The sequence below is a fragment of the Staurois parvus genome, unplaced genomic scaffold (genome assembly GCF_062004578.1).
Source record: "Staurois parvus isolate SC_StPar_1 unplaced genomic scaffold, SC_StPar_1.0 ptg003749l, whole genome shotgun sequence".
Lineage (NCBI taxonomy): Eukaryota > Metazoa > Chordata > Amphibia > Anura > Ranidae > Staurois > Staurois parvus.
In genome coordinates this window covers 1-12,578 of record NW_028321545.1, presented here as the reverse complement: position 1 = coordinate 12,578, position 12,578 = coordinate 1, and the positions used below count along the sequence as shown (strand labels likewise).

The following is a 12,578-nucleotide window of genomic DNA, read 5'->3' as shown; positions in this document are numbered from 1 at the left end:
GACTCATCTGTTAGGAAGCCTTTCACTGATTGGAGGGATTGGACCCGAAAGTACGTCGACTTTTTGTATTTCGATATGCTTGTCAGAAGGGAGGGGCAAAGGAGCTGGGTCAGCACCAGCAGTAATTATTTATTATTATTATTTCAATGTACGCCGCGCTGTATATATATTGTCCATTCCCAGCAGTCCCCGCCCCCGAGGAGCGTACAGTCTAAGGTCCCTAAAGCAGGCCATGCATGGGTCGAATCTCGAATGATTTTTCAATCGAAAATCCAAAACATCGAAAACATCATTAGTTCTGTAATCCGATGGTGTCATCAATGATTTTGAAAATCGGTCGTTTTTCACGAATTTTCCAGCATGCCGATAAACGAAATGGGGAAGAACCACGAAAATCGTCCGGTGCCATGAATATTATAAAAGAAATATTATTCAATAAATAAAATACTTATTAATATGAAATATATTACATATTATTGCAATTAAAATAAATTAATTTCAGTGATATATTGTATATTAAATATTAATTAGTATTAAATTAAATAGATTGAATGTTAGCAAATAAAAGTAAATATTCAATAAATAATTACAATATTTAATAATATGAAATATATTACATATTATTATAATTAAAATAAATACATTATTTTCAATTCTATATTGTATATTAAATATGAAGTGGTATTAAATAAATTCAATATCATTAAATAAAGAAAATAATTATTAATTTGACAAACATTACAATTAAAATTACATTTCGTTTATCTATTGTTTAATATATAATAATTGGTATATTATAAAATATATTAAATATTCAATAAATAAATGAAATACTAATATTAAATATTTTACATATTATTGCAATTACAATATTAATTGGTATATTATAAAATATATTAAATATTCAATAAATGAAATACTAATATTAAATATATTACATATTATTGCAATTAAAATAAATTAATTTCAATGATATATTGTATAATAAAAATTAATTAGTATTAAATTAAATAGATTGAATATTAGCAAATAAAAGTAAATATTCAATAAATAAGTACAATATTTAATAATATGAAATATATTACATATTATAATTAAAATAAATACATTATTTTCAATTCTATATTGTATATTAAATATGAAGTGGTATTAAATAAATTCAATATCATTAAATAAAGAAAATAATTATTAATTTGACAAACATTACAATTAAAATTACATTTCGGTTATCTATTGTTTAATATATAATAATTGGTATATTATAAAATATATTAAATATTCAATAAATAAATGAAATACTAATATTAAATATTTTACATATTATTGCAATTACAATATTAATTGGTATATTATAAAATATATTAAATATTCAATAAATGAAATACTAATATTAAATATATTACATATTATTGCAATTAAAATAAATTAATTTCAATGATATATTGTATAATAAAAATTAATTAGTATTAAATTAAATAGATTGAATATTAGCAAATAAAAGTAAATATTCAATAAATAAGTACAATATTTATTAATATGAAATATATTACATATTATTATAATTAAAATAAATACATTATTTTCAATTCTATATTGTATATTAAATATGAAGTGGTATTAAATAAATTCAATATCATTAAATAAAGAAAATAATTATTAATTTGACAAACATTACAATTAAAATTACATTTCGGTTATCTATTGTTTAATATATAATAATTGGTATATTATAAAATATATTAAATATTCAATAAATAAATGAAATACTAATATTAAATATTTTACATATTATTGCAATTACAATATTAATTGGTATATTATAAAATATATTAAATATTCAATAAATGAAATACTAATATTAAATATATTACATATTATTGCAATTAAAATAAATTAATTTCAATGATATATTGTATAATAAAAATTAATTAGTATTAAATTAAATAGATTGAATATTAGCAAATAAAAGTAAATATTCAATAAATAAGTACAATATTTATTAATATGAAATATATTACATATTATTACAATTAAAATAAATTAATTCCTTTAAATTATATATTGTATATTAAATATGAAGTATTAAATAAATTCAAAATTTTTAAATAAAGAAAATAATTATATGGCAAAAAAATAATTACAATTACAATTAAACTAATTTCAGTTATTTATTATATATTAAATATGAATTAGTATCGAATTGAATATTATAAAATAAGTAAAATATCAATTAATATAAAATAAAATCCATAAACTCACAATTAAATTAATTAATTTCAATTAGAGATTGTATGTTAAATTCTAATTTAGCATTAAGTAAATTAAATAAGTAAATAAATAAATGAATATGAATTATATTCTGTATTATTTTTGCAATTAAATTAATTTATTTTAATGGCATATGGTATCTAAATATTTATTAGAATTACATTAAATATTGTAAAATATATCAATAAATTAAATATTAGTATTGAATTGAATATTATAAAAAAGGTAAAATATCAATTAATATAAAATAAAATCCATATACTCACAATTAAATTAATTTCAATTAGAGATTGTATGTTAAATTCTCATTAGTATTCAGTAAATTAAATAGGATTAAATAAATAAATAAAAAAAATGAATATGAATTATATTCTGTATTATTTTGGCAATTAAATTGATTCATTTTAATGACATATGGTATAATAAATATTTATTAGAATTACATTAAATATTGTAAAATACATAAATAAATATAAATAAAACACAATCTTAATCAATAATAACAAATAATTATCTCAATAATCTATAATAATGAATATTGATTTGGCACATTTTTGGACGCGCGTTCTTTAGTTTTGTTCTTTGGGGGAGTTGCAGTTTGCGGCGTGGAGGTTGTCGGAAGGTGTCGCGCGCTCTGCCTGCGAAATGATAATTGTAGCCGCGGGATGCCGATCCAGAGATGGATTTTGTATTGTTATCTGCAGCCTTGGACCCTCCGGGGTTGTCTCGGCCTCTCCGGCCAGCTTGGTTGGGTGATATATTCTATGGTCAGTATTTATAGGTCTGTGATGTCTCACAGACTCATCGGTGGCCGGCAGGTAAGTGGCCGTCCATTTTTGGCCCTCCTGGTACACTGCTGTAGAATCACAAAAGGGGGCGGGTCTTCTTTAGGGTGAGGGGTGATACATTGTTGGAGCCGTGCCTGTGTGGGGGAGGGGTGATACATTGTTGGAGCCGTGCCCGTGTGGGGGAGGGGTGATACATTGTTGGAGCCGTGCCCGTGTGGGGGAGGGGTGATACATTGTTGGAGCCGTGCCCGTGTGGGGAAGGGGTGATACATTGTTGGAGCCGTGCCCGTGTGGGGGAGGGGTGATACATTGTTGGAGCCGTGCCCGTGTGGGGGAGGGGTGATACATTGTTGGAGCCGTGCCCAGGTGGGGGAGGGGTGATACATTGTTGGAGCCGTGCCCGTGTGGGGGAGGGGTGATACATTGTTGGAGCCGTGCCCGTGTGGGGAAGGGGTGATACATTGTTGGAGCCGTGCCCGTGTGGGGGAGGGGTGATACAATGTTGGAGCCGTGCCCATGTGGGGGAGGGGTGATACATTGTTGGAGCCATGCGTTGTTTTCATTGACCGGTGACCCGTCTCCTCCCCTTCCCCCGCAGGAACCCCGGAAAGCCTCGCGGAGAAGGAACGCCAGCTCTCCACCATGATCTCCCAGCTGATCAGCCTGCGGGAACAGCTATTGGCCGCCCACGAGGAGCAGAAGAAGCTGGCCGCCTCCCAGATAGAGAAACAGAGACAACAAATGGACCTCGCCCGGCAACAACAGGAACAGGTGAGACCCCGGGGCCCCTCCCCAGATGTGTGTGTGTTGGGGGGGGGGGGAAATTCAGAGGAAACCAGTTCGTTGGTCAGAGTGATGGATTCCCCAACGCGTTTCAGAGTCGGTCATCCCCTTCCTCAGGGCTTCATAGGACTCCGCCTCTAACTCCGGGAACATCCCTGGCTTAGATTGATTAGCTGTTAGAAGAGGCGGAGTCTATTGGCGATAGAACACTCTACTGGAAACAGTGGCCGCCATTTCTGTTTTACTCTGATCACCCCAGCCCATCTGTGCCCCCCCAGCTCATCTGTGGCCTCCCAGCCCATCTGTGGCCCCCCCAGCCTATCCGTGGCCCCCCAGCCTATCTGTCCCCCCCCCAGCCTAACTGTGGCCCCCCAGGCTATCTGTGCACCCCCCAGCCCATCTGTGGCCCCCCAGCCTGTCTGTGGCCCCCCAGCCTATCTGTGCCCCCCAGCCTATCTGTGCACCCCCCAGCCCATCTCTGGCCTCCCAGCCTATCTGTGGCCCCCCAGCCTATCTCTGCCTCCCCAGCCCATCTGTGGCCTCCCAGCCCATCTGTGGCCCCCCCAGCCTATCTGTGCCCCCCCCAGCCTATCTGTGGCCCCCCAGCCTATCTGTTCCCACCCCCAGCCTAACTGTGGCCCCCCAGCCTATCTGTGGCCCCCTCAGCCTATTTGTGGCCCCCCCTCCAGCCTATCTGTGCACCCCCCAGCCCATCTCTGGCCTCCCAGCCTATCTGTGGCTCCCCAGCCTATCTCTGCCTCCCCAGCCCATCTGTGGCCTCCCAGCCCATCTGTGGCCCCCCCAGCCTATCTGTGCCCCCCCCAGCCTATCTGTGGCCCCCCAGCCTATCTGTTCCCACCCCCAGCCTAACTGTGGCCCCCCAGCCTATCTGTGGCCCCCTCAGCCTATTTGTGGCCCCCCCTCCAGCCTATCTGTGCCCCCCAGCCTATCTGTGCACCCCCCAGCCCATCTCTGGCCTCCCAGCCTATCTGTGGCCCCCCAGCCTATCTCTGCCTCCCCAGCCCATCTGTGGCCTCCCAGCCCATCTGTGGCCCCCCAGCCTATCTGTGGCCCCCCCAGCCTATCTGTGGCCCCCCCAGCCTATCTGTGGCCCCCCAGCCTATCTGTTCCCACCCCCAGCCTAACTGTGGCCCCCCAGCCTATCTGTGGCCCCCTCAGCCTATTTGTGGCCCCCCTCCAGCCTATCTGTGGCCCCCCAGCTTATCTGTGGCCCACCTTTTTCATACATTGGGTAATATTTTGTCCAATCATGGAGGCTTAGCATCACATGTGGGCGTTGACTAGGGTGGAAACGCCCACTTCTGAATGACACCGACCTATCAAGGCATTTTCATATTTGCATAACTCCTCCCACTGCTTGGATCAGGACTGAGGGCTCTTCTCAAGAGGTGTACTGAGACGGGGGGGGGGACATGATCTTTCCAGGAGGCTATGTACCGCCCCCTACTGGCCCCTCCCACCAGCCAGGAGGCTATGTACCGCCCCCTATTGGCCCCTCTCACCAGCCATGATCTGTTTGCATTGCATAGAGGAGCACAGAGACCCGGTGATGACATCACTAATTCTAAAATAATAAATGAAAACAGAAATATTGTATTTGCAAATGTTGATGGGGGGAGGTGGGGGAGGGGAGGGGGAGGAGGGGGGGTCAGGAAAGGTAAAATTTAGGCAAATTAAACTTCAACTTTTTAATTTTTCATTCGATTTTTTCTTCTTACCCAAAGAAGAACTTTCTGGAAGATTCTGCGCTGAGATACCGAATGAGAAACGTTATCCCCCCCCCCCCAGCGAGGCGTTTGCACGCAGCCCCACGGTCCCCTCCCGAAAACAATGCTCGCGATCGGCGGGGCCCCTGGGCCCCAGAAATTAATGTGCATTTTTTAAGAATCCGACACCATCGCCGAAATTATCTTTTAATTTAAAAAGTGTTCTTGTCGGGTCCTCGGCGGCGCACGCAGCGCACGCTCCGCTGGCTCTAATGACTTCTGACGGCGGATACTTTCTGGGTTCGGTCCGCCGACACCGGGAGGGTCCCCGGGAAGGAGGAAGTCGTGGAATCGGAATGTCATTGCGGCTCCCGGAGACGATTCCGTAATTAACGATTGACACTTGTGAATACGCCGACACAAATGAGTCCTGACACATCCAAGACGAGCGACATCCCAGCCAAGCAACTAATTATATTCCAGAATGGAAATTAAATGACACTTAGAGCTCGCTTGTCATGCTCAATGAAGCGGGCGTGCAGCGAGGGCGTGCAGCGAGGGCGAGCAACGAGGGCGTGCAGCGAGGGCGAGCAGCGAGGGCGTGCAGCGAGGGTGAGCAGTGAGGGCGTGCAGCGAGGGCGAGCAGCGAGGGTGAGCAGTGAGGGCGTGCAGCGAGGGCGTGCAGTGAGGGCGAGCAGCAAGGGCGAGCAGCGAGGGTGAGCAGTGAGGGTGTGCAGCGAGGGCGAGCAGCAAGGGTGAGCAGCGAGGGCAAGCAGCATGCAGCAAGGGTGAGCAGCGAGGGCGAGCAACGAGGGCGTGCAGCGAGGGCGTGCAGCGAGGGCGTGCAGCGAGGGCGTGCAGGGAGGGAGTGCAGCGAGGGCGAGCAACGAGGGCGAGCAGCGAGGGCGTGCAGCGAGGGCGTGCAGCGAGGGCGTGCAGGGAGGGCGTGCAGCGAGGGCGAGCAGCGAGGGAGTGCAGCGAGGGCGAGCAGCGAGGGCGAGCAGCGAGGGCGTGCAGCGAGGGCGTGCAGCGAGGGCGAGCAGCTAGGGCGAGCAGCGAGGGCGTGCAGCGAGGGCGCGCAGCGAGGGCGCGCAGCGAGGGCGAGCAGAGAGGGCGAGCAGAGAGGGCGTGCAGCGAGGGCGAGCAGCGAGGGGAATGCAGCGAGGGTGTGTAGCGAGGGCGAGCAACGAGGGCGTGCAGCGAGGGCAAGCAATGAGGGCGAGCAGCGAGGGCGGGCAGCGAGGGCAAGCAATGAGGGCGAGCAGCGTGCAGCGAGGGCGTGCAGGGAGGGCGAGCAGCGGGGGGAATGCAGCGAGGGTGTGTAGCGAGGGCGATTGCCAGAGAGACAGCCGAATATCAGCGCTGCATGTGATTGCAGCGACATCTGATTGGCTGTATGTGAATGACATGGACAACCCGTGGAGGTTCAGATACAAAAAATGCCCATTATGAGGGGTTCCCACCATCCCTGTGCTGAGTTCCCGGGTCTGTACACCCGCTGTGCCCATTATGAGGGGTTGCCACCATCCCTGTGCTGAGTTCCCGGGTCTGTACCCCCGCTGTGCCCATTATGAGGGGTTCCCACCATCCCTGTGCTGAGTTCACAGCTCTGTACACCTGCTGTGCCCATTATGAGGGGTTCCCACCATCCCTGTGCTGAGTTCCTGGGTCTGTACACCCGCTGTGCCCATTATGAGGGGTTCCCACCATCCCTGTGCTGAGTTCCTGGGTCTGTACACCCGCTGTGCCCATTATGAGGGGTTCCCACCATCCCTGTGCTGAGTTCCCGGGTCTGTACCCCCTCTATACCCATTATGAGGGGTTCCCACCATCCCTGTGCTGAGCTCCCGGGTCTGTACCCCCGCTGTGCCCATTATGAGGGGTTCCCACCATCCCTGTGCTGAGTTCCCGGGTCTGTACCCCCGCTGTCCCCATTATGAGGGGTTCCCACCATCCCTGTGCTGAGTTCACAGCTCTGTACACCTGCTGTGCCCATTTTAAGGGGTTCCCACCATCCCTGTGCTGAGTTCCCGGGTCTGTACGCCCGCTGTGCCCATTATGAGGGGTTCCCACCATCCCTGTGCTAAGTCCCGGGTCTGTACGCCCGCTGTGCCCATTATGAGGGGTTCCCACCATCCCTGTGCTAAGTCCCGGGTCTGTACGCCCGCTGTGCCCATTATGAGGGGTTCCCACCATCCTTGTGTAATCTTCTTTAGAAGCCCATACGACAGGGTGACAACGCAGGAGCACAATGGAGAGACCGGGACAGAGCGTTGTCACCCTGTAACATCTCTGTGGCCCCTTCATACGTATAAAGCTGGATTTGGATGAATCTTCCTGGTGGAACAGAACAGATTTTCCTCCCCGTAGAGGATTCCGGCAGCTTCCAGCGGAGCTGTGCGTCCATCCGCGGCATTTTGTTGATGTGGCTCATTTCCATCTGCCAATCGCGAGTTGTCACCGGGCGGGAGTGAGTGGCGCTGACACTTGTTACAACATCCTGAGGCAATCTGTACATTATTCATTGTGTAATTGGTGTCACAGAAAGCTGCACATCTGTCGCCTGATCCGCCGTGACTACGGAGGAGCGCGGTGACACTGCCCCTCCCCCCAGGCGCGCCCGCCACTCAGGGGTTCATCTCCTCTTCCCTTATTAAAGGGGAACTCCATCTTCTGCAACCTCCTGAATCATTCTCTGGTCAGATCCGGGTCCTTTCTGAAGATCCTGCGACCCCAGCCCCTCCCCCTACATATGAGGGGCCACAGCCTATGAAGGCTGCATGTCCTTATCGGACTTCCCATGATGCCTTGCTTCTATAATGGTCAGAAATGCCGGCACTGAGCGAGGGCGCAGAAATGCGGTCATGTGACGGCTGTGCGGTTCATTCAGTTCTTTGTAGGACCAAAGGTTTCTTGCTGTATTTTGGGGTGAGGAAGGATAGACCCCCCCCCTCCCCCCTCCCCCCCTCCCCGGGAAGGTTGGGATCCCACGTGTTGGGCGGCACCTTCATTTCAGTGGGTTTCCCTATGCGTGTCCCTCAGGTCCCTGACCCAAAAACCGCACCACACCGCACGGTGCGCATTGGGACATGGCGGGATTTTGCACACATTCCCGCCATACAAAGGTCCAAATCCCGACTTGGGGAACGCAACTGAAAGCAGATCTGTGGAGATGACCACATTGGATACTATGGAAGGTCCAATCAGTGTTCAGCCCTGATACATTGTATCCTATTGCGGGGGGGAAGGGGGGGGATCACGGGACCCCCAAAACTCTTCTATTGATCCTTACTGGAATGATGAAATTGTGTGTGGACAGTTGAGCGGTCGTGCGACACCTCTTCTTCCAGCTAGGAATCCTATCATGGACCGGAGGATAGAAACGTGGAATATCCGTAACATTGTATAGAGGATTGGGACTCCTGGGTGGCAGGGATTAGGTGCAGGAACCCCCCCCCTTCTGAGTCACTTCTCGTCACTGTCCCCCCCCCTTCTGAGTCACTTCCCATCTCTGCCCCCCCACCCACCCACCTCCATCCCTTGGTTCCAACCCCGACCCTCCCCCCCCAGTATTGCTCCCTATAGACAATACAGAGCCAAGTATCATTTTGTGGTGAGAAGTAGATCCCTTCCAGCAACAATAGATTGCCACACAAAATAGATCCCCTCCAGTGACAATAGATCCCCTCCAGTGACAATAGATCCCCTCCAGTGACAATAGATCCCCCATCATCCCCAAACAGACCAGACAATCAAAGAATACAATGTTACATTAAAGGAATAAAATAGAATAAAATGGATAGAGTAGAATAGTAAAGAATGGAACAGAATAAAACAGATAAGAATAGAACAGAAAATAAAAGGATAAAAAATAAAAGGAATACAATAAAAAAGAACAGAATAAAACAGAATAGAATATTTAAAAAATAGAATAGAAAATAAAGAATAGAATAAAACTGAGTAGAATAAAAGATAAAGAAATAGCTTTAAGAATTCAACAAATAGAATAGAAGATAATAAAACAGAATAGAAAATAAAAGAATACAAAATTAAATTAAAGAATAGAAAAGAATAAAATAGAATAGAGTAGAAGAGAATAGTAAAGTATTGAATAGATAAAAACAGATATGAATAGAATAAAAAAGAAAAGGATAGAAAATAAAATGTATAGAATAGAATACAGCAGAATAGAATAGAAAATAAAAGAATATAAAAGAAAACTGAAGAATAGAATAAATTATTAACAAACGCTTCCATCGGGCACTTCTCTGCGCTCTACCCAAGGCCTGAGACTACAAAGTGACCTTCTGTCCTCTCGAAAACCCTCCTCTGAGTGTCCCTCTGATACCGCTCGGCTACGAAGGGCCTGACTTTCCTGACTTCCGCTAAGCCCCACCCCCTTCATTTAATGAGAACTCCTCAATAGGCCATAAGGGCATTGGTAACAAGTACTGGAACTGTGGGTGGGCGGGCATTTGGGTGGTTTGTAGGTCCCGAGGCGGAGAGGTCGAACTTTCAGTTACAATTTTAATCCGATGTTATGGAAGAGCTTTCCTGTCCACCAGAAGTCACCAGAGAAGAAGTTCACTTTTGACTTGAAGTCGTCCATGTTTAGGTTTATTATGGACCGCCAATAATATGAACCACAAATCCAAATGTCGTCCTTCCAATGGTTTTCATTGGCTTGTGAGTTTGGTGTGAGTCGGTGATTGGACTGCGTAGATGTCGTCCTTTGAATGGTTTTCATTGGCTTGTGAGTTTGGTGTGAGTCGGTGATTGGACTGCGTAGATGTCGTCCTTCCAATGGTTTTCATTGGCTTGTGAGTTTGGTGTGAGTCGGTGATTGGACTGCGTAGATGTCGTCCTTCCAATGGTTTTCATTGGCTTGTGAGTTTGGTGTGAGTCGGTGATTGGACTGCGTAGATGTCGTCCTTCCAATGGTTTTCATTGGCTTGTGAGTTTGGTGTGAGTCGGTGATTGGACTGCGTAGATGTCGTCCTTTGAATGGTTTTCATTGGCTTGTGAGTTTGCTGTGAGTCGGTGATTGGACTGCGTAGATGTCGTCCTTTGAATGGTTTTCATTGGCTTGTGAGTTTGGTGTGAGTCGGTGATTGGACTGCGTAGATGTCGTCCTTCCAATGGTTTTCATTGGTTTGTGAGTTTGGTGTGAGTCGGTGATTGGACTGCGTAGATGTCGTCCTTTGAATGGTTTTCATTGGCTTGTGAGTTTGGTGTGAGTCGGTGATTGGACTGCGTAGATGTCGTCCTTCCAATGGTTTTCATTGGCTTGTGAGTCGGTGATTGGACTACGTAGATGTCGTCCTTCCAATGGTTTTCATTGGCTTGTGAGTTTGGTGTGAGTCGGTGATTGGACTGCGTAGATGTTGTCCTTCCAATGGTTTTCATTGGCTTGTGAGTCGGTGATTGGACTACGTAGATGTCGTCCTTCCAATGGTTTTCATTGGCTTGTGAGTTTGGTGTGAGTCGGTGATTGGACTGCGTAGATGTTGTCCTTCCAATGGTTTTCATTGGCTTGTGAGTCGGTGATTGGACTGCGTAGATGTCGTCCTTTGAATGGTTTTCATTGGCTTGTGAGTTTGGTGTGAGTCGGTGATTGGACTGCGTAGATGTCGTCCTTCCAATGGTTTTCATTGGCTTGTGAGTTTGGTGTGAGTCGGTGATTGGACTGCGTAGATGTCGTCCTTTGAATGGTTTTCATTGGCTTGTGAGTTTGGTGTGAGTCGGTGATTGGACTGCGTAGATGTCGTCCTTCCAATGGTTTTCATTGGCTTGTGAGTTTGGTGTGAGTCGGTGATTGGACTGCGTAGATGTCGTCCTTCCAATGGTTTTCATTGGCTTGTGAGTTTGGTGTGAGTCGGTGATTGGACTGCGTAGATGTCGTCCTTCCAATGGTTTTCATTGGCTTGTGAGTTTGGTGTGAGTCGGTGATTGGACTGCGTAGATGTCATCCTTCCAGTGGTTTTCATTGGCTTGTGAGTTTGGTGTGAGTCGGTGATTGGACTGCGTAGATGTCGTCCTTTGAATGGTTTTCATTGGCTTGTGAGTTTGATGTGACTCGGTGATTGGACTGCGTAGATGTCGTCCTTTGAATGGTTTTCATTGGTTTGTGAGTTGGTGTGACTCGGTGATTGGACTGCGTAGATGTCGTCCTTTGAATGGTTTTCATTGGCTTGTGAGTTTGCTGTGAGTCGGTGATTGGACTGAGTAGATGTCGTCCTTTGAATGGTTTTCATTGGCTTGTGAGTTTGGTGTGAGTCGGTGATTGGACTGCGTAGATGTCGTCCTTTGAATGGTTTTCATTGGCTTGTGAGTTTGGTGTGAGTCGGTGATTGGACTGCGTAGATGTTGTCCTTCCAGTGGTTTTCATTGGCTTGTGAGTTTGGTGTGAGTCGGTGATTGGACTGCGTAGATGTCGTCCTTTGAATGGTTTTCATTGGCTTGTGAGTTTGGTGTGAGTCGGTGATTGGACTGCGTAGATGTCGTCCTTCCAATGGTTTTCATTGGCTTGTGAGTCGGTGATTGGACTGCGTAGATGTCGTCCTTTGAATGGTTTTCATTGGTTTGTGAGTTGGTGTGACTCGGTGATTGGACTGCGTAGATGTCGTCCTTCCAATGGTTTTCACTGGTTTGTGAGTCGGTGATTGGACTGCGTAGATGTTGTCCTTCCAATGGTTTTCATTGGCTTGTGAGTCAGTGATTGGACTGCGTAGATGTCGTCCTTCCAGTGGTTTTCACTGGCTTGTGAGTCGGTGATTGGACTGCGTAGATGTCGTCCTTTGAATGGTTTTCATTGGCTTGTGAGTTTGGTGTGAGTCGGTGATTGGACTGCGTAGATGTCGTCCTTTGAATGGTTTTCATTGGCTTGTGAGTTTGGTGTGAGTCGGTGATTGGACTGCGTAGATGTCGTCCTTCCAATGGTTTTCATTGGCTTGTGAGTTTGGTGTGAGTCGGTGATTGGACTGCGTAGATGTCGTCCTTTGAATGGTTTTCA

General features: G+C 45.3%; 1 protein-coding gene across 1 annotated transcript in view; it reads left to right on the top strand.

The window, feature by feature from the left end:
• Positions 1-3,827, top strand: part of LOC149427450 (transcription factor Sox-6-like) — a gene marked incomplete at its 3' end in the record, with an annotated part of 177,594 nt that extends 173,767 nt beyond the window's left edge. Inside the window, exon 5 of the mRNA XM_089668017.1 lies at positions 3,655-3,827. Within this exon, the coding sequence (XP_089524143.1) occupies positions 3,655-3,827 (173 nt within the window). The remainder of the gene's footprint in view (positions 1-3,654) is intronic.
• Between the last annotated feature and the right edge of the window lie 8,751 nt (positions 3,828-12,578).